The sequence below is a fragment of the Microcebus murinus genome, chromosome 9 (assembly GCF_040939455.1).
Source record: "Microcebus murinus isolate Inina chromosome 9, M.murinus_Inina_mat1.0, whole genome shotgun sequence".
Classification (NCBI taxonomy): domain Eukaryota; kingdom Metazoa; phylum Chordata; class Mammalia; order Primates; family Cheirogaleidae; genus Microcebus; species Microcebus murinus.
In genome coordinates, this window is record NC_134112.1 from 102,437,822 (window position 1) to 102,462,339 (window position 24,518).

At 35.4% G+C, this 24,518-nt stretch overlaps 1 protein-coding gene and 1 pseudogene across 4 annotated transcripts in view; one reads left to right on the forward strand and one right to left on the reverse strand.

Moving 5' to 3' along the window:
* The window catches only part of LMBR1 (limb development membrane protein 1), a 146,819-nt gene that overhangs the window by 102,495 nt on the left and 19,806 nt on the right, over nucleotides 1-24,518 (reverse strand). For all 4 annotated transcript variants that reach the window (XM_076006756.1, XM_012786269.3, XM_012786267.3 and 1 more), the window contains exons 2-4: nucleotides 22,319-22,391; nucleotides 20,236-20,275; nucleotides 13,369-13,508 (exon numbers count right to left, since the gene is read on the reverse strand). In XM_076006756.1, the coding sequence (XP_075862871.1) occupies nucleotides 13,369-13,508; nucleotides 20,236-20,275; nucleotides 22,319-22,391 (253 nt within the window). The remainder of the gene's footprint in view (nucleotides 1-13,368; nucleotides 13,509-20,235; nucleotides 20,276-22,318; nucleotides 22,392-24,518) is intronic.
* On the forward strand, nucleotides 3,336-4,284 carry LOC105883232 (KATNB1-like protein 1; annotated as a pseudogene).

Consider the following 24,518-nt stretch of genomic DNA (forward strand, 5'->3'; position numbering starts at 1 on the left):
CAAAATAAACAAAAGTTCACTTTTATTTTAGTGCACCAAGAATTCCATAGAAACATAGAAATTTGGAACAGAAAAGAATCTAAGATCCCCTTCTCTAACTCACTCATGAACTAAACTCTTTTTAAAAAGAGAATCAGCAAATTCCCCACAAATTTCATAACTTACAAATGATAGGCCTGGGATTAGATTCCAGATCTCTTGCTCTTTCTACATTACTACATGATATGTCATACTTAACATTCTGGGTGAAAAAGTCACAATATTTTGAATTTTGTAAATATTATCTTTCAAAAAGAACATATCAGTTTAATAAGATATTAACTAAGGGGAATAATGAATATGATATCCCATTAATTCTATCCATACATGTAAAACAAAAGGTTTAGTTGAGCCTGTGATCAGTTTGTAAGATAGTAAAACAGAACAAAACATTTCTACATCTGTTTTCTCAGTTCTTTATGTGTATATGTATACATTTGAATACTCAAGCCTTCTTAAAACACCAAAACACTTTGAACTACAGAAAGGTTTTTAAAAATCTAATTTCAATAAAACATTGAAGGTACTCTATACACTTAGTGTACTATAATGTACTCTAACAAAATCAAGGTATTCACACTATTTGTGATTTTAAAAACCTCTACAGTCATCGTGACAAATGTCTGGGTGAGTGGCACGTTATGTCTGACAAGCCTGGGTTTGCATTAATACCTATCAGCTATCTATGGCATTGAAAGGGGGCTGCAACTCTGTCACTCAGTTTCCTCATATATATACAATAGGCTACAACTCAGAGGGCTCTGATGAAGAACAGAAAAGATAACACCTAAAATGTTAAAAAAATGTCAGTGCCTCTTCCCTGCTCTGTCTTAAAATGAAAAAATGGTACAAAAAACTGAAAAATTTTGATGTACACCAGCATTTAGACTACATAAAGACAAGAAAATGATGTGAGTTATGGCTAAAATTAGCTCTTAAACATTTCCTTAAAGAATTATTCTGGTTAATTTCACCAAAAGAAAAAGCTTTTACAACAAAAACTTGCATACATATATGACTTTAAAATTACATAAAAATGACAGTGACAAAAAAGTAGGCATAAAAAATAAATTGGAAATAAATATGCCAGTTTACTAACAATATGAATGTAGCAAAATTATGGATGATTTTTCTTTCCCTACTTTTCTGTATAAGGAGCACATAAAGTCCTCTAAAAACATGAGGCATATATTTAAGCACCTTTATGAAACTCAAAATTCTCCATATCCCCATATCACATAACTTCCTCTATAAAATGCATTAAAAGGGCAGAAAACAACAAAGCTGAATGCAGATGGGAATGCTGGGCTGGGTTCACACAGCTGCCGGGCTCACTTCATGCACCAGCCTCACCGAGTGCACAAGTCAAATTCTATCCTCACAAACATTACAAATTACCACATGTCAAGGAGCCTCAAAGATTGCTCTCAAACTGTTATAACATAAATATAAATCCTTAAATGTTAAGGGTCCACTATACTTTTATATTTAGAAGGAAAAAAGAACTATCATTTGTAGCACAAAAGGAAGCTTGTCTTGTTGTTGCTGATCTATAAGTGTATATGCTTCCAGAATTTATCTTTCTATCATTTACATCTCTTTCATACAGTGAAAAGTACAAATTCACATTCTTCTCTAGAAGTCAAAAGTTAAAAAAATAAAACTTTGCCTTAGGTGAAAGCCCACAAATAAAAAAGAAGTATCTACTCTGACTAACCAATACACTTACAAAACTAAGATAGTTATCAAAAGCTAATTAAAGTAATCTTTATCAACAGATCATAACAAGCAGCAATGTCTACTGGACAACTAAGAAAATGATTCAGAATCCTGAATCCAGAAAGTTTCTGAAGGCCAACTACTTTAGTTTGTCATGAAATTAGATGCCTTTTTAAATATATTGATTGACCAGCTTTTTTCAATCCAATTAAATAACAAAAAATTAACTTTATCAACCAGAATAAATGTGAAAGTTTCAGACTTAGCTTATGCTAATCTAATTATAAATTTTGCAACATATAAGTTACTATGAGAAGAACATCTAATGTATAGATATAATAATGTATCTGTTATACATTGCTAAGTAGTAATTATATTCTCAGCAACTTTGCAAAGCTTAATAAGTTTCTAGCATTTTACAAACATACATACATAAATATCCCTTAAGTATATTCTATAATTTTAATAAATCACTCTTAAATTAAAAATTACTGTTGGGGTCAATACACATATTTATATTATTTCATATTAACTTGTAAAATAAATATTAGTCAAATTGCTCTACTTCAGAAAGCTAAAATTACATGCTTTCATATAGCTGTAGAACCCTAAAAATTCAAAAACATTGTAGTTTGTCTAAATCAGTATCAATGGCAACCTATTTGAAAGATATCCAATGCCCATTCCCAAAAAAGGTATTTCCATTTAAAGGTTATTTAATAATCCCAGAACACTCAGTTTAAAACAAAACAAAACAAGACCGAATTGCCAGATCACCACAGGATGCATTAACTTCTAGCTCCACCTGCTGGAGTCACAAAATATTTTAAAAATCCAATATGCAATACTATGCAGCAAATAATTTATCATTTGTCCTCAAACAGACCAAAAAAAAAAAAACTTCATGAATTTAAGTTAGAAAATTAATCAAATTTCAACCATATTCAATTGTTTCCAAAATGACAAAACTAAGTTAAAAACAATACTTTAGTAGAATTGAAGATCTAATCCAATTGTCAAAGTGACTACACAATATTTTAAAATTCTACTAAAAAAGCATAAGCGTTAGAGAAGACTACAAGTGTGCTTTCAAACAGTGTGAAAACTTCAGAATTAGAATAGCCTCTGCTTATTTACTTAGAAGAAAACAATTTTAGCAATGAGTTGTGAAAACTTTTACCTTAATATAACTTTGTCTTATAATAAAAAAGCAATATATGTCCATTGTATAAATTTTATACAATGTAAATACCAAAAAAATTATATCATATAATCCTACTACCTTGAGAAAAACAGCTATATCCTTTGTAATTACCCTTCAAGATATTTTTCTGTGTACCTATATATACACGTACTTTATTTTCTTTTTACAAAAGAGGCTATGTAAATATGCTTGTTTCCAATATCTTTATATATCAACAAATGCTCCTCTACATCATTGTCTAAAAAGCATTCTACTGCCTGAGTGGGGCCCGGCCCGTGAGCCGAGGGACACTCTAGGCTGCTGGTGAGGTTCGTCAGCGCCAGGGTTGGGCTGAGGGGCCGCAGTACCATGAGGCACCAGTATTTAAGAGATTATGGCATCTGAAACCCACAATGTTAACAAACAGAACTTTTGTGATGATATTGAGGATCATTCCACTGATTTTCCTAGAAAAAGGATCTCTAATTTCACTAATAAGAACATAAAGAGGTTAAGAAATCTCCAAAATAGTTGGCTGCTTACTAAATAGAACAGTTGGACAAGCTGTGAAAAGCCCAGATAAACTGCATAAGGTGATCTATCACAGAAAGAAGGTTCATGATCCCTTTCCAAATCCTTGTTACAGAAAAAAACAGTCCCCTCGAAGTGGGAGCCGTGACATGGCAAATAAAGAAAATGAACTGGCTTGTGCAGGCCACTTGCCTGAAAAATTACGCCATGATAGTGGAACATACTTGATTAACTCCAGTGATTCTAGTTCTTCATAAACAGAAAGCCCATCATCAAAATATATTGGGGTTTTTTTCTGAGGTTTCTCAGGACCATGAAACAATGACTCAAGTTTTGTTCAGTAGGAATTTGAGATTGAATGTAGCTTTAATTTAAAGCTACATTTATTTAATTTTAAAAGTTTTACTTTCTGGAGAAAGCTAAGTATAAGTGAACTTGTAGCTTATTTGGTGAGGATAGAAGATCTTGGAGTTGTGGTAGATTGCCTTCCTGTGCTCACTAATAGTTTACAGGAAGAAAAACAATATATCTCACTTGGCTGCTGTGTAGACTTGTTGCCTCTAGTAAAGTCACTACTTAAAAGCAAATTTGAAGAGTATGTAATAGTTGGTTTTAACTGGCTTCAAGCAGTCATAAAAAGGTGGTGGTCAGAACTATCATCCAAAACAGAAATTATAAATGATTGAAATATTCAGATATTAAAACAACAATTAAGTGGATTATGGGAACAGGAAAACCATCTTACTTTGGTTCCAGGATATACTGGTAATATAGCTAAGGATATAGATGCTTATTTATTACAGTTGCACTGAGAGATTTCATCTACTAAAGACCACTTGGTTGTTCAAAACATCCCTGGATTATGATTTACAAAAAAAAAGGTCTCCTCTGAGAACTGTGAACTGTGGAAGAAATCAAAACCATTTTTCCTTTTAAAAAGCCACGCATTGAAACAACTAATAAAACCCTAACAATCTACTACTTCACATTGAAGTGGAAAAATATCCAAAAGGAGCAGCTTCAACTTCAATGAGGTGAAAGTACACTATGAAGATTGTTCACCTATGCTGCATTTGGGATTTATATGGTTATTCAGTAACACTGTTTAAGAGCTACTGGATCTTAATGCAATCCTGCACAAGAATATAATTTATACTATGTAAAAAAATAAGACAGGACTTACTACTAGGAACAGCAAAGACCAATCATCATTCACTTTTTTTAAGATTGTGTTTCATAAAAAAGCACATAAATGTGTGCAGCTAATTTTCTTATGTTGAAAAGACTAAAAGTTAAAAACATCATAGCAGAAAACAATATTAAAAATTTTTGTCCACACTGACATACTGTGTATGCAAAATGCCTTAATTATTAATAAGCCAATGTGTTATGATACTAATATCTGTTTAAAAAATTAAAACTAACCATGCTTCTGGCATAATAAAATCATGGAATTAAACCGGGGGCTTACATTCATGTAGAATGTTGTTGAAACACATTCCACACCATTTTTAAAACTTGAGAACAGGCAGAGTGCGGTGGCTCACGCCTGTAATCCTAGCACTCTGAGAGGCCAAGGCAAGCGGATTGACGAGGTAGGGGTTCGAAACCAGCCTGACCGAGAGCGAGACCCCATCTCTACTATAAATAGAAAGAAATTAATTGGCCAAATAATATATATGTAGAAGAAATTAGCTGGGCATGGTGGCGCATGCCTGTAGTCCCAGCTGCTCGGGAGGCTGAGGCAGCAGGATTGCTTAAGCCCAGGAGATTGAGGTTGCTGTGAGCTAGGCTGACGCCACGGCACTCACTCTAGCCTGGACAACAAAATGAGACTGTCCCCCCCCCCAAAAAAAAAAAACTTGAGAATATTTTTAGAATCTCAGATTTTTTTTTCAGAATCATCATGTCACATGTATATGTTATCTCTATCTAAAAAAAAAAGGTGAACATGTATGAATGTTTAACTGGATATGTCCATGGACTTGGCTAATTTATATTCACTTTTTATTATATATAGATTTCTAATATTTTTCATTTCTGTATCATTTAAACTTTTCATTTGAGTAAATTCACCAAATATTTCTAAAAAAATAAAAAGCACTCTACTGTTTGGATTTGCCACAATATAATTAAGTTAATTTCCTACTCCAAACAATTAGATTTTTTTTTTTTGAGACAGAGTCTCACTTTTTTGCCTAGGCTAGAGTGAGTGCCATGGTGTCAGCCTAGCTCACAGCAACCTCAAACTCCTGGGCTCAAGCAATCCTCCTGCCTCAGCCTCTCAAGTAGCTGGGACTACAGGCATGTACCACCATGCCCAGCTAATTTTTTCTATATATATATTAGTTGGCCAATTAATTTCTTTCTATTTATAGTAGAGATGGGGTCTCGCTCTTGCTCAGGCTGGTTTCAAACTCCTGACCTCGAGCGATCCGCCCACCTGGGGCTCCCAGAGTGCTAGGATTACAGGCGTGAGCCACCACGCCTGGCCAAAATTAGTCATTTTAAAGTGAACAATTCAGTGGCATTTAATGTATTTGCAATGTTTTGCAATCACTATCTTTATCTAGTTCCAAAACATTTTCATCGTCCCAAAAGGAAAGCCCAGTAAGCAGTTGTATCATTGCTTTTCAATTTATGGAACTAAAGGGTTTCATATTTTTCTACTAATTTTTTAACAGTATACAAGATACATAAAATGTATACAAATGGATACTTTATTTTTTCTATTTTTTGTCCTTTTCCCTAACTTAATTATAACAATATAAATTTTCACTACCATTTTCATGTGTCATCTCTACCCTCTTTGTTCCATCCTATCATAAACTATAGTTGCTGGCATGTCATGACCCAGCTCACACTGGGTGAATGATGGGACACACCACACAGCACCAGGCTGACGAGTGATGGTGACCCAGCAGAAGCTCAATGACCAGAGCAGCCCCATCAGTTCTGTCTCACTCCAGTGTTCCAATGTCATTTTTATATATCACATTTTTCAAGCTGTTTTCACATTGTAGACAGAGGTACATCCTGTCACATGATATAAACTTTTAGAACTAAGGCTAATATTTTATTTATTTATGTTATAAAATTCTGATGCAGAGAAGTTAAGCAGCATTCCAAGGTAGTATAGTTAAAATGTAACATCTCAAACCTGTGTGTCCCAAAATCCAAACATTTTATTTAAACCAAATTAAATACTTTTACATATATACAAAAGCATTATCAACACATAGTTAGCCTCTAATCTGTATGTGATTTACACATTAAAGGAACAATCCATCAAAAACATCCATATTGACAATTTTATAAACCATTAAATTTCTTTTCAAATTAAATTCATTTTTACCAAAGTGCTCCTAATGTTACAATTAATAACCTTCATTTCTTCAATCAATAAATATTTATTAAACATTTCAGTGTGAAAGTACTAGAACAGATGCTCCATGGGAGATTAAAGAAACTTCAGAAATTCTGAGTCCTCAAAGAATCCCATAAATGTCACAAAACAGTAAATGACTGGTTGACAAATGAATATGGATAACATAACTGTGCTTTGGGGAAAAGAAAATAATCAGACCTTTTGAGAACTGCTGGACACTGGCTATGAACTGACACTGATTCCAGGTATCCTCACTGTGGCCACCAGTAGGAGTAGGGACTTGTGGAGGTCAGGTGATCAACTGAGTTTTAGCTCAGGTTCCACTCATAGTGAGTCCCCACACCCATCCTGTGGTCATTTGCCCGGGTCCAGAACACATAATTAAAATGGACACACTCAGCAGCTGGGAGAATCCCCACAATGACCTGTGGAGCGAGGGCTGTTACGGTGTGAAAGGCCACAGAGATGTCATAGTCCCTCCAGGAATGGGTATTGTTTTTGGTTGACTATTTTCCTAGGTGGACCTGGGCAAGTCCAGACGTGGGATTGGTGCCTACTATCATGAACTTGGAAGATGCAGGGGAGGTGATTCCCACCACATCCCCATTCGACTTTCTGATTTGGCCTGTGCAGAAGGCATATGGATGTTGGAGAAAGAGGATTATCGTTAAACTTAATCAGGTGGCGACTCCAACTGCAGCTTCTGTACCAGATGTGGTTTCATTGCTTTATCAAATTAACACATCCCCTGGTAACTGGTATAGTTACTGGCACTTTTTCTCTGTATCTATCAGTAAAGACCACCAAGAGCAGTTGACTTTCAGCTGGCCAGCAATATACCTTCACTGTCCTATGTCAGGCAGGCATCAACTCTCCAGCCCAGTGGCATAATTTAGTTTGCAAGGACCTTGATCACCTTTCCCTTCCATAAGACATCACACTGGTTCATTACCTTGATGACATTCAGCTGACTGGACATAGTGAGTGAGAAGTAGCAACTACTCTAAACTTACTGGTAAGACATTTGTGTGTCTGAAAATGAGAAATAAATCCAACAAAAATTCAGGGGCCTTTTATCTCAATAAAATTTCTAGAGGTCCCGTGATGTGGAGCATACCAAGATATCCCTTCTAAAGTAAAGAATTAGTCGTTGAATTCAGCCCCTCCTATACCAAAAAAGAAGTATAATACATAGTAGGTCTCTGGATTTTTGAGGCAACACATTTCCCTTTTTGGTGTGTTACTCCAACCCATTTACTGAGTGACCTGAAAAGCTGCTAGTTTTGGGTGGGGCTCAGAACAAAAGAAGGCTCTACAACAGACCCAGGCTGCTATGCAAGGCGTTCTGCCACTGGGCCACATGATCCAGGAGATCCAATGGTACCTGACATGGCAGTGGCAGACAGGGATGCTATCTGGAGCCTTTAGCAAGTTCCTATAGGTGAACTGCAGCCCAGACCTTAAGATTTTGGAGCAATCCCCTGCTATCCTCTATGGATAACAACTCTCCTTTTGAGAAGAGCTCTTAGCCTGCTACTGGGCTTTAGTAGAGATTAAGTGCTTAACCATGGGCCACCAAGTTACCATGTGACCCAAGCTGCCCACATTAAATGAGTGTTTTCTGGCCCACCAAGCCATAAAGATGGGCGTGCACAGCAGCAATGCATCATCAAATCGAAGTGGTGTATATGATTGGGCCTAAGTTGGCCCTAAGGCACAAGTTACATAAAGAAGTAGCCCAATGCCCATGGCCCCCATTCCCACTATACTGCCTCCTCTCCCCCAGCCTGCACCTAGCATTTCATGGGGTGCATCAGGTAACAGAGGAAGACCTGGGCCTAGTCTACAGATGTTTACAACTTTACATAATATGCAGGCAACACTCATAAGGTGACAGCACTGCAGCCCCTCTCTGGCACATCCTGAAGGGCACAGGTGAACAGAAAGCCTCCTAGTGGGCAGAACTGTGGGCAGTGCATATGGTTGTTTACTTTGCTTAGAACGAGAAATAAGTAAACATGTGATTATACACCAATTAATGGGCTGTGGCCAATGGTTTGGCTGGATGGTTGGGGACTTGGAAGAAATGTAACTGGAAAAATGGTGACAAGGACATTGGGGATAGAGGAAAATGAACAGACTTCTCTGAATGGGAAAAAAAAAGATATCTGTGTCCCATGTGAATGCTCACCAAAGGGTGACCTCAGCAGAGGAGGACTTTTATAATCAGGTGACCAGGATGACCCGTTCTATGAATACCAGCCAGCCTCCTTCCCCAGCCACCCCAACGGGCTCATGAACAAAGCGGCCATGGTGGCAAGGGAGGGTGGACACACATGGGCTGAGCAACCTGGACTTCCACTCACCAAGGCCATCCTGGCTATGGCCACTACTGAGGATCTAATCTGCTAGTTGTGATTACTGTTTTCCACACCAAATATGTGTTTTTTTAAACACATGTGAACACATACATATACATATTTTTATCTGTGTTAGAGCCTTATGTATAATAAGCAACTAAAGAATTAAAAAAATTTTCCATAGCATTGTCATATCCCATATTGCATAAAATATATGCCTTTGTTTATGAAAACCTTTACAAAAATGCATCAACTTTTAAAAACCTAGCAGGACCAAAGTGTTATAACTAGTCTTTAACACAACACAGCACTGGCATAGGAATAGACAGCAAACCAGGGGCTGGAAGTAAAAACCTTTTTCTTGCTTACTCTGGAACAGACAGATTAGGTACTTTAAAATATATACATATTCCATTTAGTCCATATAATATCTCTATGAACTAGACCTTAATGTGTCCATTTTATAGATGAAAGACTGAGACTAAGAAAGCTTAAACAATTTGCTTGGGGCTGCTGCCAGTTAAAGACAGACCTGAAATTCTGGTCTAGCTGGCTCTAAAACACGTGCACCTGAGCCAGGAAATAAACTCTCATGTAATGATTTAGCATACCAAAAATGTAGCATTAAAAAATCAGTAGAGAAAACAAGAAATATTCAATTAATGATACTGGGACAACTAGCTAACTTTGGGGAAAGTGTTAGAGAAGAGGTAGTTTAACCATCTGTATAAACTCCAGATGGATTTAAACAATTAAGGATAAACAAAAACATTTTTTAAAAAAACAAGAAAAAAATTGAGTATCTGTCACATCTCAAGATGGGAAAAAGATCTTCTAAACATAAAGCAATTAGAGAAATCAAAGGAAGAAAAAACCAGACAACCTAAAAATATAAAAATTCTGAAAATCAAAAAAGCAAATGAAATTAAAAACCAAAATAACAACTAAAAAAAATTTATAAAAATTGGATAAAAAGCTGATGTTTTCACATATAAAGAGATCATAAATTCAATATGAAAAGAAAACAACCAAAGCAAAGGAGATGAAACAAATACAATAAGTATTATTTTTTATGTATTTTATAAATTAAAATTAATATGTCTCACCTCACTAAAAATTTTTAAAAATTAAAATTACAATAATGAGAAACCATTTTTTATCCATGAAATTGGAAAAGATTTTAAAGATACTAATATTCAGGCTGGACACGATGGCTCATGCCTATAATCCTAGCACTCTGGGAAGCCAAGGCAGGAGGATTGCTTGAGCTCAGGAGTTCAAGACCAGCCTGAGCAAGAGCCCGTCTCTACTATAAATAGAAATCAGCCAAACAACTAAAAATAGAAAAAATTAGCTGGGCACTATGGCATGTGCCTGTAATCCCAGCTACCCGGGAGGCTACGGTAGGAGGATGGCCTGAGCCTAGGAGTTGGAGGTTGCCGTGAGCCAGGCTGACACCACGGCACTCTAGCCCAGCCAAGAGAGTGAGACTCTGTCTCATTAAAAAAAAAAGATACTAATATTCAAAGTTCCTGAATTTGTGGCTAAAAACAAGAAGCTCCTTCATGCTCTATCAGAGAATATAAACAAGTAATTCTAGAAAACAGTTTGGTAATAATGTTCGTTAGCCTAATAATTTTCATTCTAATTATCATCTAAGGAAGTTTCAGAAACCCAAATAATAATTAAAATTTGAAAATCCTCTAAATACTCAACAAAAGAGACTGGTTAAGTAAAATGTTCCACAAAAAGGCAGGTTCAGCACCTAGGGAACAACTCAACTGTTGTTTATTCCAAATCTGAGAAAAACCCATGTAATCACTCATTGGAGGAATAAATAAATAGTTCTACCCTTAAAAACAACAAAATAACCTTTGAAAACCTCTAGGTTAATATATTGTTATATACATGGCTCACATTACAGCCACTGAAAATGTTTTCAAAGAACATCAACTGGCATAGAAAACATTCACAGTATTAAATGGTTCATAAAATGTAAACTGTATATGCTATAACATATACATGCATACAGTGAAAATAGTGAATTTTTTCTTTTTTGCACACTTTGGTATTTTCCATATTGTGTACAGTGAGCACATATTACTTTTAGGATCAGGAAATAAATAAGAAAGTGATTGATATTGCTGCTGCTGTTCTTAACACATAGGGCACAGTGTTCGCAACAGCCTAAGAGAAGGCCAAAATAACATCACCTACAAAAAGCATATTCTGTACTTTCTCAGCCAACAGGAGACATGGAATTTACTCTTGCCTTACACATAAAACTGATAATCTCTTAAATTTTAATTTTTTCTTTTCTTCCGTTGGATTATACCACCAAGAATAGGATAGCACTTGAAAAGAGAATTTACATCAGTATAATGCAGTAAAGCTTTTTACAGTACCCGTAGTAATCATGTGTCACACAGTAATGTTTTCCAAATGCAAAATGCCAAAAATAAAAACCAAAGCATAGTTAATGGTGATAATACTACACAAGCAAATTATTCTATCCCCTCCTTTTTTTTTTTTTTTTTTTTTTTTTGATAGGACCTTGTTCTGTTGCCTGGGCTAGAGTGGCTAATTTTATTATTTTTTTATAGAAATGGGGTCCCACTATGTTGCTTGACTGTTTTCAAACTCCTGGCCTCAAGTGATCCTCCTGACTCAGCCTCCCAAAATGCTGGGATTACAGGCCCAAACCACTACACCCAGCCCTCACTTCTTTATGCTAACTCAGAAATTACAGATTCACTGACCTACACTACAAAGTTAATAATGGAAATAAGTGATCTCTGATACAATTTTTCTAGGTCAAATGGAAAGTTAGCTTAAGTATTGTTAAAGGAGGATATTTTATCATTAACTCATAAGAAAGTTCTTTAGTAAGAAAAAAATATTGTCAGAAATCTTTTACCTTAAAAAATGAGATGAAGAAATTCAAACACATAGTAAATTCTTGTCACTGACTATTCTTCTAGATACTGTTTCACAAAAAGACTGTCTTCACTAATTATAAAATTTCTCTTCATTGCCATGGGGACAAAAGATTTGGGTCCATATGAAAATTTATCTGGAAATAAGGTTTCCCAATTTTGTCATCTGCCTTTGCTGTTCAAAAAGAATGTATCTAACCAACCATATAACACAATAAAATAACCATTAACACTAAATAAAATAACTAATAACACCTATAGTAACTAGTAACACAAATTAACAACACTCTTAAAATGAGGGCAGGGTATGGGCAGTACAGAAATCAGAATCTCTAAGCTCCATAACCAATTCTAACAGATAATTATAAAATGTTAAGCACCCCCCCCAAAAAAAGAATTATGCTAGCACCTTTTATGTGAGAAAAAAGTTCAGTGTACACACACTAAATTGATATGTTAAAAACAGGAAGATTCTTCAGAAAGGAGAAAGAAGAAACACATTTCACAGCCTAAACCACCATATAATAGCTACCACCTAGTAAGTGCCTATTAAGAGAGTTATTTCACATACAACATTCCTATTCCTAAAAACAAGTCTGCAAAGTGGGTTTATTTATCACCCCAATTAAGATAAACGAAAACTGTAGTTAGAGAAGAAGAGTGACTTGTCCAAAGTCTGCTAGGAAATGGCAAAGCCAAGTTTAGAATGCAGGTCTGTTTGCTGTCAAAGCAATATATTAATACCATGTTACCTATAAGGTCAGTCATGATTTTTTTAAATCACATTAAAGTTTATACTTGACAGAGAGTGTTTTCCCATTTATATGATATATTTTGAAATGACTAAAGAAATAACAAATAATAAAATAGAAACTATAGCTGATCTTTTTTAGGTCTTAAATGGGGGTTAAATTTTTATGACATTTTCAGATAAACCAAAATTCCCTTGCTAAATATTTAGATGAATATGTGTTTATCAAAATCACAAGAAGCATACAAACCATTTACTGATTAAAGAAAAAAGTCTGTCACAACTGGCTAAAAATAGAAGTGACAAGTAGAATCTGGTTTTCTGACTTTATTAAGGACCCAAATGGTTCACTGGAGAAAATCACAAATTACAAAAGAAACTAAGACAAGAAAAATCTAAAAATATAGTGCAATAAAAAATTAAAATATTAATTGTGATTATATAAAGCAAAATATACTAACCATGAATCAGGGAGCCATTTAGCCACTGAATATAGTAGTTCTGAGGAAAAGAAAGCAGGATTTCATTGCTGATTATTGAGAAAGGTAAAAGCAAAACAGCCCCAGCTGAAACTGCTAAAGTGAACGTGCTCAAAAACAACCTGGAAGAGAGAAGAGTCATCATCACTAGTGATTTGAAAATGCAATGAATCTGGAAGTAATCAAAAAGAATACAAACTCTTCAATATTTTAATCAAAAAAGTATTATATAAGAATTTCATTAAATATATGTAGTTGAGAAACAAATGATATAAGTATGATCCTAGAAGTTAAACTAAATAAACTCTAAAACTCCTTAATAGGTTATTAAGTCTAATGGACCAAAAAGATATATATGTATACACACACACATATATATATGAGTACCTCACACATTTTACAAAGAATAAATTATACCTCATTCCCCTTTTAAATATAAGTATTTATATCACAATTGCATTTAACTAACAACTTTGACAATATATGCCAACAGCAATGCAACAACTATTTCAGGTGAAAAAAAATACTTGTGGAAGCAGTATTTAAAAACAAATTAATTTAAAACGGTTATTTCAGAAGAACAAAAACTTACAAAGCCATTGGCCTGGTATCTCTTGAATGGTAAAAGGTTAAATAAATTATAGCAATAAATAGTACAAAACTATTAAACAATATTATTCTACTAAACAATATTTAAAACACTATTCTTTCATTTTTTAAAAATAAGAGATGTATGATATGTATTGATATGTAAAAATATCTAAAATAAATTGAGTCAACAAAAACAAACTGAAGAGAAACATGGACAATAAATCTAAAACATTTTCTCTGCTCATTCCCCCCAAAATGCACATATACAATCAGGAAAATAGAGGTGTAAAAAAATCCAGCATACTATGTAACAGTCCCACAGGAGAGAGGGATTATAGGGCACTTTCACATTCTCAGCTAACACATTTCTGAAATGTTAAAATGTCTCAGTTTTACAACAAATAGCTAATTTTGAAAAGATGTTTAAAAGAATAAAATGGCAAAGAAAAGGGAACTTCACAAATATCAGTGATAGAACCTTAATTTAATATCCATTCCATTAAAGTTAATATTGAAATATAAAAATAATTCTAAGAAAATATTAAATATTTTTTAAAACAGGAAAAAAAATCACACTAAATGCCAAAAAAAAAAAAAAAATCTAATAGAGTAACTGTGAGACCAATGCCATCTTGTGGCAACCAACAGAAGTGTATTCCTACTTAAAAGCCAAAAATAACAAGGAAACCTCCTCTGTTCAGTAAATCCGTGATAAACTTTTAAATGTAGACCATATGATACATACCAAAAACATAATTCAAATAAGACATAGAAGAACTTTTATGAATTGGCTTTGCTGAATAGACATTTCCTGGGGAAAGCACTCTACTCATCACGGGGTCCACAGCCAGCTCTGGCAGTGACCAGCTGGCAAGTGATCTAGAGCATGCTCCTCTAGAGCAAGTGAGAAAGTTACCTCATCACTGTCATTCCAAAATCTCACCATTTCAGGTCCTGCACAGATATGCCAATGTCATTTTCCAGGCTCCTCTCTCACAGTGACCCATTCCAACAAACACTTAGGGTCACCGAACTTACTCATTTCCCAAACATCCAATGAATTTTTAGGGCTTCTTGCCCCTCCTCACAATCTGCTCTCTTCCTAGGGTATCCTTTATGTACTATGCATGACAAATTCATATGTAAATTTCAAGACAGACCTCAAATATCATTTGCCCTGTGAGGCATTCCTTGACTTCCCTCTCCTTGCTCCTCTGGGTAAAATTTGTTCCTCTCTCCTCTAGGCTCCCATATACTTTGAGTACATAGCTTGTAATGAGGGTTAGCCATAGTTCCCAAATAAAAAACTGGAAGCCATGACCTGACAAAAGGAGTAAGTTTATGGGGGCAAACAGATAAAGTATTTAAAGGCACAAGTGACCCAGAAAATCCTGAATATATGGTCACTGTAACTATAATGCTTTCTCTTTTCAACAAAAATCTATCAGAACCTATTACACATAGGGTATTGTAATTGGTTCTAGAGATACAAAAAACATAACATCATCCCTGACTGTCCTTGAGACCGCTAAAGAGGGCCACTCATAAAAGGCTGTGATGGAGCCAGAGATCCCTGAAAGTAAGGCCCTGAACTGAAAAATCATCATAGTGATAACTGCTCATGTAACCACAGAAAAGTGTCCATACAGAATGGAGGGATAGTTTCAAAAATGTTACCTTCTGAAATGGAGTAATATTTTTAAAAATTACATCTTCAGAGTAATGTATCTTTTTAAATTGTGGTAGGAGTAAGACAAGAGTGTTTTCCTGAGTATCTCTGACATTTGTGGCTTTTTCCTTAACCCAACCAGGAAGGCAGAACCTCTCCTTGTCTAAATAAGGTGATGAGGGCATTACACTTGGACACTGAATATAACTGGTGTAAAGAAAGCTGTATCTATAGAACATACTGTAAAGTGTCTTTGCGAGGTGATGATGAATTAAAACAGTAAGACTACCTTAAATCTCTTTAACACTCCACAAAGTTTTCACATACTTTCAGTCAGCAAACAAGAGCCAGGATCCTTGACTCTTGAGTCTCTAATGCCCTGTTCTTAACCACCATCATCAGGCTCTTCCCAAGTTTTAACCATGTCCCTGCTGCCCCTCATTCAAGCAAATGACCGAGTCTCCTATTTCAGAGTGGAAAAAGAGGGGCAGACTACCTCCACACTTACCACCTCTTAGAGCTATCAACAGACACAATATTCTCCTGTCTCTCAAGGGATGACATCTTCTCTTCCTTCTGCCCATGAGCACTGATCCCTAACTCTGCTCTCTCCAAGGGCCTGCTTCACTGGTCACCCCACTCTTAACCTTTAGCCTTACCTTCCCTCCACCTGCTGGCCCACCAAGGATAAACATCCTCAGGTGTTTCTGCTCTTACAGAAGGCTTAAGAGGATTTTACATGCCATGTCTTTACTTCTACATCTTCAATTTCTTCCTTAATGAACTGCAACAGGATTTCTATTCCTCACCATAGTACTGAGAAAGTTTTCCTTGTGGTCAAATCCATCAGATACTTTCTAGTTGCAATCTGGCCTTCTATGATATTTCAAATTGATAAGCATCATTTCCTCCTTAAAATTCTTTCTGCAACATTCACCCTTTCTACTTTTTCATTCCCAGGCTCTACTCATCTGTAAAATGTTGGTGTGCCAGTATTCCATCTTAAGTCTTCACCTCAGCTAATCAATAACAGGTGATCCGTGAATCGGGCTGCCTAATACCTCACTCTGAATCGGTGGTTCTTCACCAGCAGTATCATCAGGAGCACCCACGGAGCTCTTGTTAAAGCACACATCGGAGACTAACTCACTGAGTCTTTCTGGTGGGGTTCATTCACTAGACAAATATTTAGAGTGCTCATGGCCAGGACTGTTCCAGGCACTTTAGAATGGTGAACAAAACACCAAACATTCTTGCCCTATAAGGGCTTATTATATTGAAGTGAGGAGAGTCAGACAATAAACCATAAATTAAGTATGTAAATGTAGAATATATTAAAGAGGGTAAGTGCTACAGAAAAATGAAGCAAGGTAAGGAGGATTGGAAGTGAGGAGGAGGAAACACAGGTTTCAGTATTAACTATGGCATTCAGGATAAGCCTCATTGAAAAGTTGAGATTTAGGGAAAAAACAAAGCAAAACCAAACTCACAGAGATGAGAGAATTAACACGGTGGGATATCTGACAAAAAGGAATTTGGGGCAGACAAAACAGGTCAAAAGCATTAAGGTGCAGGTAACATTGACTGCACACCGGCCGGGCGCGGTGGCTCACACCTGTAATCCTAGCACTCTGGGAGGCCAAGGCGGGAGGATCGCTAAGGTCAGGAGTTCAAAACCAGCCTGATGCAAGAGCGAGACCCATTTCTACTAAAAAAAAAAAAAAAATAGAAAGAAATTAATTGGCCAACTAAAAATATATAGAAAAAATTAGCCAGGCATGGCGGTGCATGCCTGTAGTCCCAGCTACTCAGGAGGCTGAGGCAGGAGGATTGCTTGAGCCCAGGAGTGTGAGGTTGCTGTGAGCTAGGTTGACGCCATGGCACTCTAGCCTGGGCAACAGAGTGAGACTCTGTTTCCAAAAAAACCCAAAGACTTCACACCTATTGTACATCAAGCACCCTACTCTAGATCTTTTTTTTTTTTTTTTGGTGTATGTTATTTAATCCACACAACAGGACTACAAAGTAAGTGGGTGCTCTATTTTACATATGGAGAAAATGAATGTTTCTCAATCTCTTCTGGACACAAATTAATCTTGAGTTCAGAATTTGAACCCGGATCAGCCTAACTGGTCAGTGCTCACTCACTCCATCACAGTGAAGGACAAAGACACCAATAGGGGCCGGCGAGGGGCAGAGCAGGTCAGACTCCTCCTCTCAGATTACCCTCTCCCCTAAACCCCCCCCAAATTTATTATAACTTTACATAAACCCACTGACCCTTGGGAAGAGGATGTCTGTACACACCACCATGATACAGAAACCACCTCTATACTGGGAAAACTCAACCCCTCAGACAGGCCGTGCCAGCTGCTCCTGAGACAGGTAAAGGAAGGGAAGCCTGCTCCTGAGAGTTGTCACAAGGAAATAGTGTATGACCACGTTTTCATTCAGAACACTTCTAGGAGTAAAAGACAAAGTGATGTGTTCTTTTCTGTTTATAAATGATTGACTTCTAAGAACATTTAAGTAGATTTACCACCCCAAGTGGTACTCAGACTAAATAGAGAGGAGAGAGGCACACATCTCCCTTGTCCTTCACACCCAGAGGATTTCACATGGAAAGAGTATCTACTCTTTATTCAATCTGTGATTCATTGTAGTTAGTCTTTTTGAGCTGAGTGAACTTTTACCGAAGCAGTAATTTAAACAGAAAAAAATGACAATTCACTGAAGAATTTTCACAAATGTTACAGTGTTAGGAATAAAACTAAGACCCCCTAATCCTATAAATTTAAAACATCAAGCTTTGGGCCTAAGTTTTAAACCCAGAGAGTAAGAATTGTCAGTATGAAGTTATAGTTGTTTTTATTTATTCAACTTCTCCCAAGGCATTTAAAATAAACTGCCAAATATAATAAAAAGCAGGGTTTATTTCTATTCATTTTTCAGTTATGAATCAAATCAGGCCTATTCAAGTCATTTATTAGCTAAAAGTATTTTTTTATTGAGGCAAAATGTACTTTACATAAAATTTATCATTTTAAGGTGAATAATTCGGTGTCATTTAGTTCATTCACTATGTTGTGCAACCACCACCTATTTCAAGTTCAAAACATTTTCATCACTTCAAAATACGACACCATACTCATAGCAGCTGTTCTCCATTCCCCGCTCCCTTAGCCTCTTGCACCCAATCTGCTTTTGATGGATTTATCTATTCTGGATATTTCTTACAGATAGAATCATACACTATGTGACCTTTTGCGTCTGGCTTCTTTCACTTAGCATGTTTTTTAGCTTCATCCACATTGCAACATGTATCAGTACTTTGTGTCTGAATACTTTATGACTGAATACTATTCCATTGTATGTGAATGCATTTAATAATATTAATATTTGCATGTGCATTTAAGTGTATATGAGCACATGTAATCTCTTTCTCTCCCTCCTCCCTTTTTCTCACCACCTCTCCCTCCTTCCTTTTTCTCACCTCCTCTCCTCACTCCCTTCAGCAAAAGATGCATAATTTGATATTAATTACAAGAAACATCAGACAAAACCAAATAACTAGACTGTAACCTTCAAAAGTGTCAAGGTCAGGAAGGCCAAGGGAATACTGAAGAAATGTTTCAGTGTGAAGGAGGCTAAAGGAACATGATGACCAAATGCAGTGTGTGATTCTGAATTGGATCCCTTTACTGTAAAAGGCATTCCTGGGACAATGGGTATGTTTGAATGGGGTGCGAGTGGTACTGTACCAATGTTATTATTTTGATGGTTGTATGTATGGTAGATACATAGAAGAATGCACTGTTTATAGGAATTATACATGAAAGTATCCTGAGGAAGTAGACCATCAAGTTAGCAACTTCTCAAACAGTTCAGGGGTGGCGGGAGTAGGGGTCTTTGTATCCTACTTCTAACTTTTCTGTAAATTTAAGATTACTTCGAAAGAACTCTGAATTATCAATTTAAAAATCCTGGAATACAGAATTCTTCTATGTGGGTACATCTGTGTAATTTTGCATTTTAATCAAGCAAAAATAGAAAGAAATTCACTGCTTTCCATCCAGTTTGATACTTCAAAAAAATTAAGGACATCTCTATCATATCTCACCAGGGTACATAAGGAACCTGAAGGACAATCTGGGCCCATCTCTTTGCTCACAGCAGGTAGAGTTTCAATTTACCAAAGGAGGTGTCTGCAGCCTGGTTCAAGATCAAACAGCCAAGAGGTTATTTTTCTTATGGCCCTGAATTTTCCCAAATTTAGGCCCATTTCCTTATTAAATCCTCTTAAGATAAAATCTGTCAGCTCTTAAATAAGCAGATTTTAACAGGAGATAATCCTCAATTATCCCTATATATTTGCTTATATGTGCTTCCCAAGAATAGAATATTCATAAATGCATTGAAATGCATTAAGTGAATGAATTTTTTTCCATATTATTAAAATTTTTTCCATATTATTAAAATTTCCATATATTAAAATTGTCCATATTTTTCTGTCAAAAAATTAGAATTGAGTTTTGAGAATTCATGACTTCAGAATTAGAAACAGAACAAATAAACTCTAAAATACATACGAAATCCTGTTGACTATGGCATCTTCATCTTCTTGTTCATCTGCAAAAATGTTTATGGTATTAATATGCTTTCATCTTCCAATAAAATGTTTCATTAATTTATTAAAAATATAAACTTTAAAAAGCAATTATTGAGTAGAAATGATTTTCAAAAAGCATTGTATTTATTTCAGCACAGATCAAAATTTAAATCTCATTAACTCAGGTAGGTGGTATATGATTAGAGAATGGAATGTTTTGATTAATTAAAATTCTTCATTAACAAAACTACCATATGTAAATTGAAATTTCCCACATATGAGTGCTCAACAAAATAAAATTTAATAGAACCTTAGGACCACTAGAAGTGTATTATTATACAGTGTGAAGTAAAACAGCTAATGAATAAAATTTTCTAGTTAATAATAGCCAACAAAAGTTTTTACTATAAAATTAAAATCTAGAATCTTTGAACTCATCTTATGTTCTATGATGTGAGTTGATTATTAGCAATGGTAATGATGAGGATTCTCTTGGACCATCGAAATAACCTTGGATACTACTGCCTCAATAATTCATAATTACTGTTCGAGTTACAGACACTAACATATCAAGTTTTCTGTACCTTTTTAAAGTAGCAGCCAGCTTTCACTCCAATACTCACTCTCCTTCCCCCTTCCCTCTCTCCTGTCTATCAGCCATCTCTTGTCCTCTCATTAAACCTCCCAGCTAAAGAGACTATACTCCATTACAAGAACATGGCAGAGGATTCCTGGCCCCTCCTCATATATGTAATGTCCTCAAAGTCTCTCTCCTTAGGTCTCTGGAATTCTGTGCACCCATCTGGTTCAATGTCAATGGTATATGTGGGCCATTCTATTAGTCCAGTCTCCACGCTTAATTATGGGATGCCCAAAATAGCTTTACAATCAAAGGGACCACAAAATAACACAGTCACAATTTTTATACTGTTGTGCCCACATCCAACCAATCATCAAGTCTTATAGAATGTTTTAATATTTCATATTCATTTCAATTCTATTTCCAGCACACTACTATGTACAGGGTCCTCAACACTCTCCTATCACTCCTGGATTACTCTAAAAGTCATCTAATAAATCGCCAATTTTCCCACTCATCATCCCTTAATTTCCCTTAAAACAATGCATCTATATTCATTAATTCTCTTTCCCCCTCCTTCTGTGTACATATGCCATGAAAACAGGCCAAAATATCTTCTAAAATAGCTAAGATATTATCTTGGATCTGCAGGGCTTCAAAACTTTTGAGAGATTACAGAATTCCAGTAGTATTTCAGTACAGTCACAAAGCCAAGTAACAGTACTAAACAGTACTAAACAGTACACTAGAGCAACCCCTATATCCTTATTTCTCTCAAAAGTCTAACAAGTTTAAATTAATAACACAATATCAAGAAATCCTTCAGTATTCATATAGCACCTACTACTAGCCCAGTGTCACAGGTGGATAAATAATCCTGTGTTATATAAAAAACAGCTGAGATTTAACAAAAGGTAAAGCAATTGCTTAGGTACTTATAAAACCCTGACCTAAAAATCTGAATTAATGAGTACGAAGTTCATTAAAAAAAGAACAAAAGATACAATAGTCCTTCTGGCTAGATAAAGATATATATGAGATAATACAGATACTATGTAATTGAATACTAAAGAATATCATGGACACTCTAAATTCTATGCTACTGTAGAGAAAGAAAAGATATTCTAGTTGTCAGAAAAGGGATGGGGTACAGATTAATAGAATGGTTAAAGTCAGAGCTGCTCCCAAGAAACCAACTATTCATAAACTCTGGAATTTCCCAGATACTAAATAGCCCAGCACTATCCTTAGTTGGACATAAGAATTGTGATAAACAAGGACTCTGGTCTAAGAGGATGATCCTAAGAGCAGTCAGATTCCCTGGAGGTTATTTTTAGTGCCCTCAGTACCAGGTGACTGCTTACTTCAATCACTGGCATACTCAGTACACTACCACCAGGCAGTTTACTGATGCACCCCACAGACCATGCCTAGACCGCTTGGCATCATAATAAAAGTGTTAATGAAAAATGTTTCTACTTGCCTGATTTTCTCTTGTATCTGAGGATGATGAAGTAGGAAACAATGTAGAGAACAGCAAAAAGAAGGAAACATATCTGAAATAAAACAAATTTAACAGATGATTTATATTTTTCGCATATCTTTTTTAAATAATAGAAGACATCTTTTATATTTATAGGAAAAAGGATTTAAACTATTAAAAAGTTAAAATTTTGAACATTTTGCTAATATAAAGATTTACTAAAAATATCAATTTATGTGAACTAATCTTTATCCCAGTTAAAAACATTCCAGAAAAAAAAACCCAATGGAGAGTTTTCTTTCCAGAACTTGACCAAATGTCTTCCAAAATCATGTGAAAGTGTAAAGAATCAAACCATCACTGATACTTCTGAAAAATAAAGTCAATGAGAGAGTACTATCCTTGCCAAATATTAAAATGTATCGAAATCAGACACTTCAATACATTTAAAGGGTGTGCTGGCACCAAAAGTTGACAGATGAATGAAACATATTCCATTATATAAAAATTAACATTTGAGAAGCATCAAAAATCAATATAGGTGAGAAATAATTATTCAATAAACAGACCACATATCAAAATAAATAGAAGTCGAATGAGAAACTTCTTTAAAATATTAAAATTAAATTCAATTTTAAATTTCTTTTTTAATTGACAAATAAAAATTATATATATTTGTTGTGTAAAACATGATGTTTTGAAATATACATATATTATGGAATGGCTTGATCAAGCAAATTAACATATTCATTACCTCACATATTTATAAATTTTTGTGATGAGAACACTTAAAATCTACTCTCAGTGATTTTCAAAATACAATACATTGTTATTTACGATAGGCACCATGTTGTACAACAGATCTCAAAATTATCATTCCTATCTTTGTATCCTTTGACCAACATCTCCTGTGCCCCTCGCCCCTGGCAACCACCTCTACTTCTACTTCTATGGTTCAACATTTTTAGATTCTACATGAAAGTGAGGTCATGTAGTATTTGTCTTTCCTTGCCTGGCTTACTTCATTTAACATAAAGTCCTCCAGGTTCATTTATGTTGTCACAAATGACATGATTTCTTTCTTTTTAAAGGCTAAATAGTACTCCATTATGTATATACCACATTTTCTTTATTCATCTGCCAACACTTAGGTTGATTCAACATCTTGGCTACTGTGAATAATGCTGATATGAACATGGGAGTGCAGGTTATCTCTTCAAAACACTAATTTCACTTCATTTGGATATATACATAGCAGCAGGATTGCTAGATCATATGATAGATCTATTTTTAATTTTTTGAGGAATCTCCATACTGTTTTCCATAATGGCTGCACTAATTTACCTTCTCACCAATAGTATGCAAGGGTTCCCTTTTCCCCACATCCTTACCAACACTTGGTATCCTCTGTTTTTTTTTAATAGCCATTCTAACAGGTGTGAGATGATAGCTCATTGTGGTTTTGATTTGCATTTCCCTGATTAGGTAATGCTGAGCATTTTTTCATATACCTATTGGCCATTTATATTTCTTGAGAAATGTCTGTTCAGATTCTTTTCCCATTTGTTAATTGTTATTTGTTTAAATTCGATTTAATTTCTGTCAGATCTGGGGAATGACAGACTGGCAAAAAAGGCTGAGTCAAGGAACAGATCTCATTACAGTCAAAGTCCAAGCTTGCTAGAAATAAAGGTTTACTATAGCTTTTTATGGAATATGGATTTTAAAAAAAACCTGAAGACTCTTAAATGAAACCACTCCAGGTGATGATCTGGGAACATCTAAGGAACACTCCATTCTGGGGAACACTCCTTTCATGGGATTTCTGAAGAAACGGTGGTTGTATGATTGAGTATGACTTTGGATTGAGGCAGTGTCAGAGATGGACATTTGTACAATGACATGGTCTAGAAATGACACACTGAAAATAGAGAGGAGGACTATGAGCCACGTGTCAAAGTCTTCCCAATACACATGGGAGATAGAAGACAGTACTGACAGTGACCAAAAGGAGCAAAGATCACCAAGAGCATCAAAGATCACCTGCTGCTAGAGGTCTAAGGACCTGTTAGAAAATATTAACAGGATTACCACCTCCTCCCAAAATCCTTAGGAGCACAGGAGATAGGTCAAAAAGGAAAACCAGTTCTTGATTAAGAAACGTAAATGGAGGGGTTCTTCTAAGAAGTTGAGAATAAGG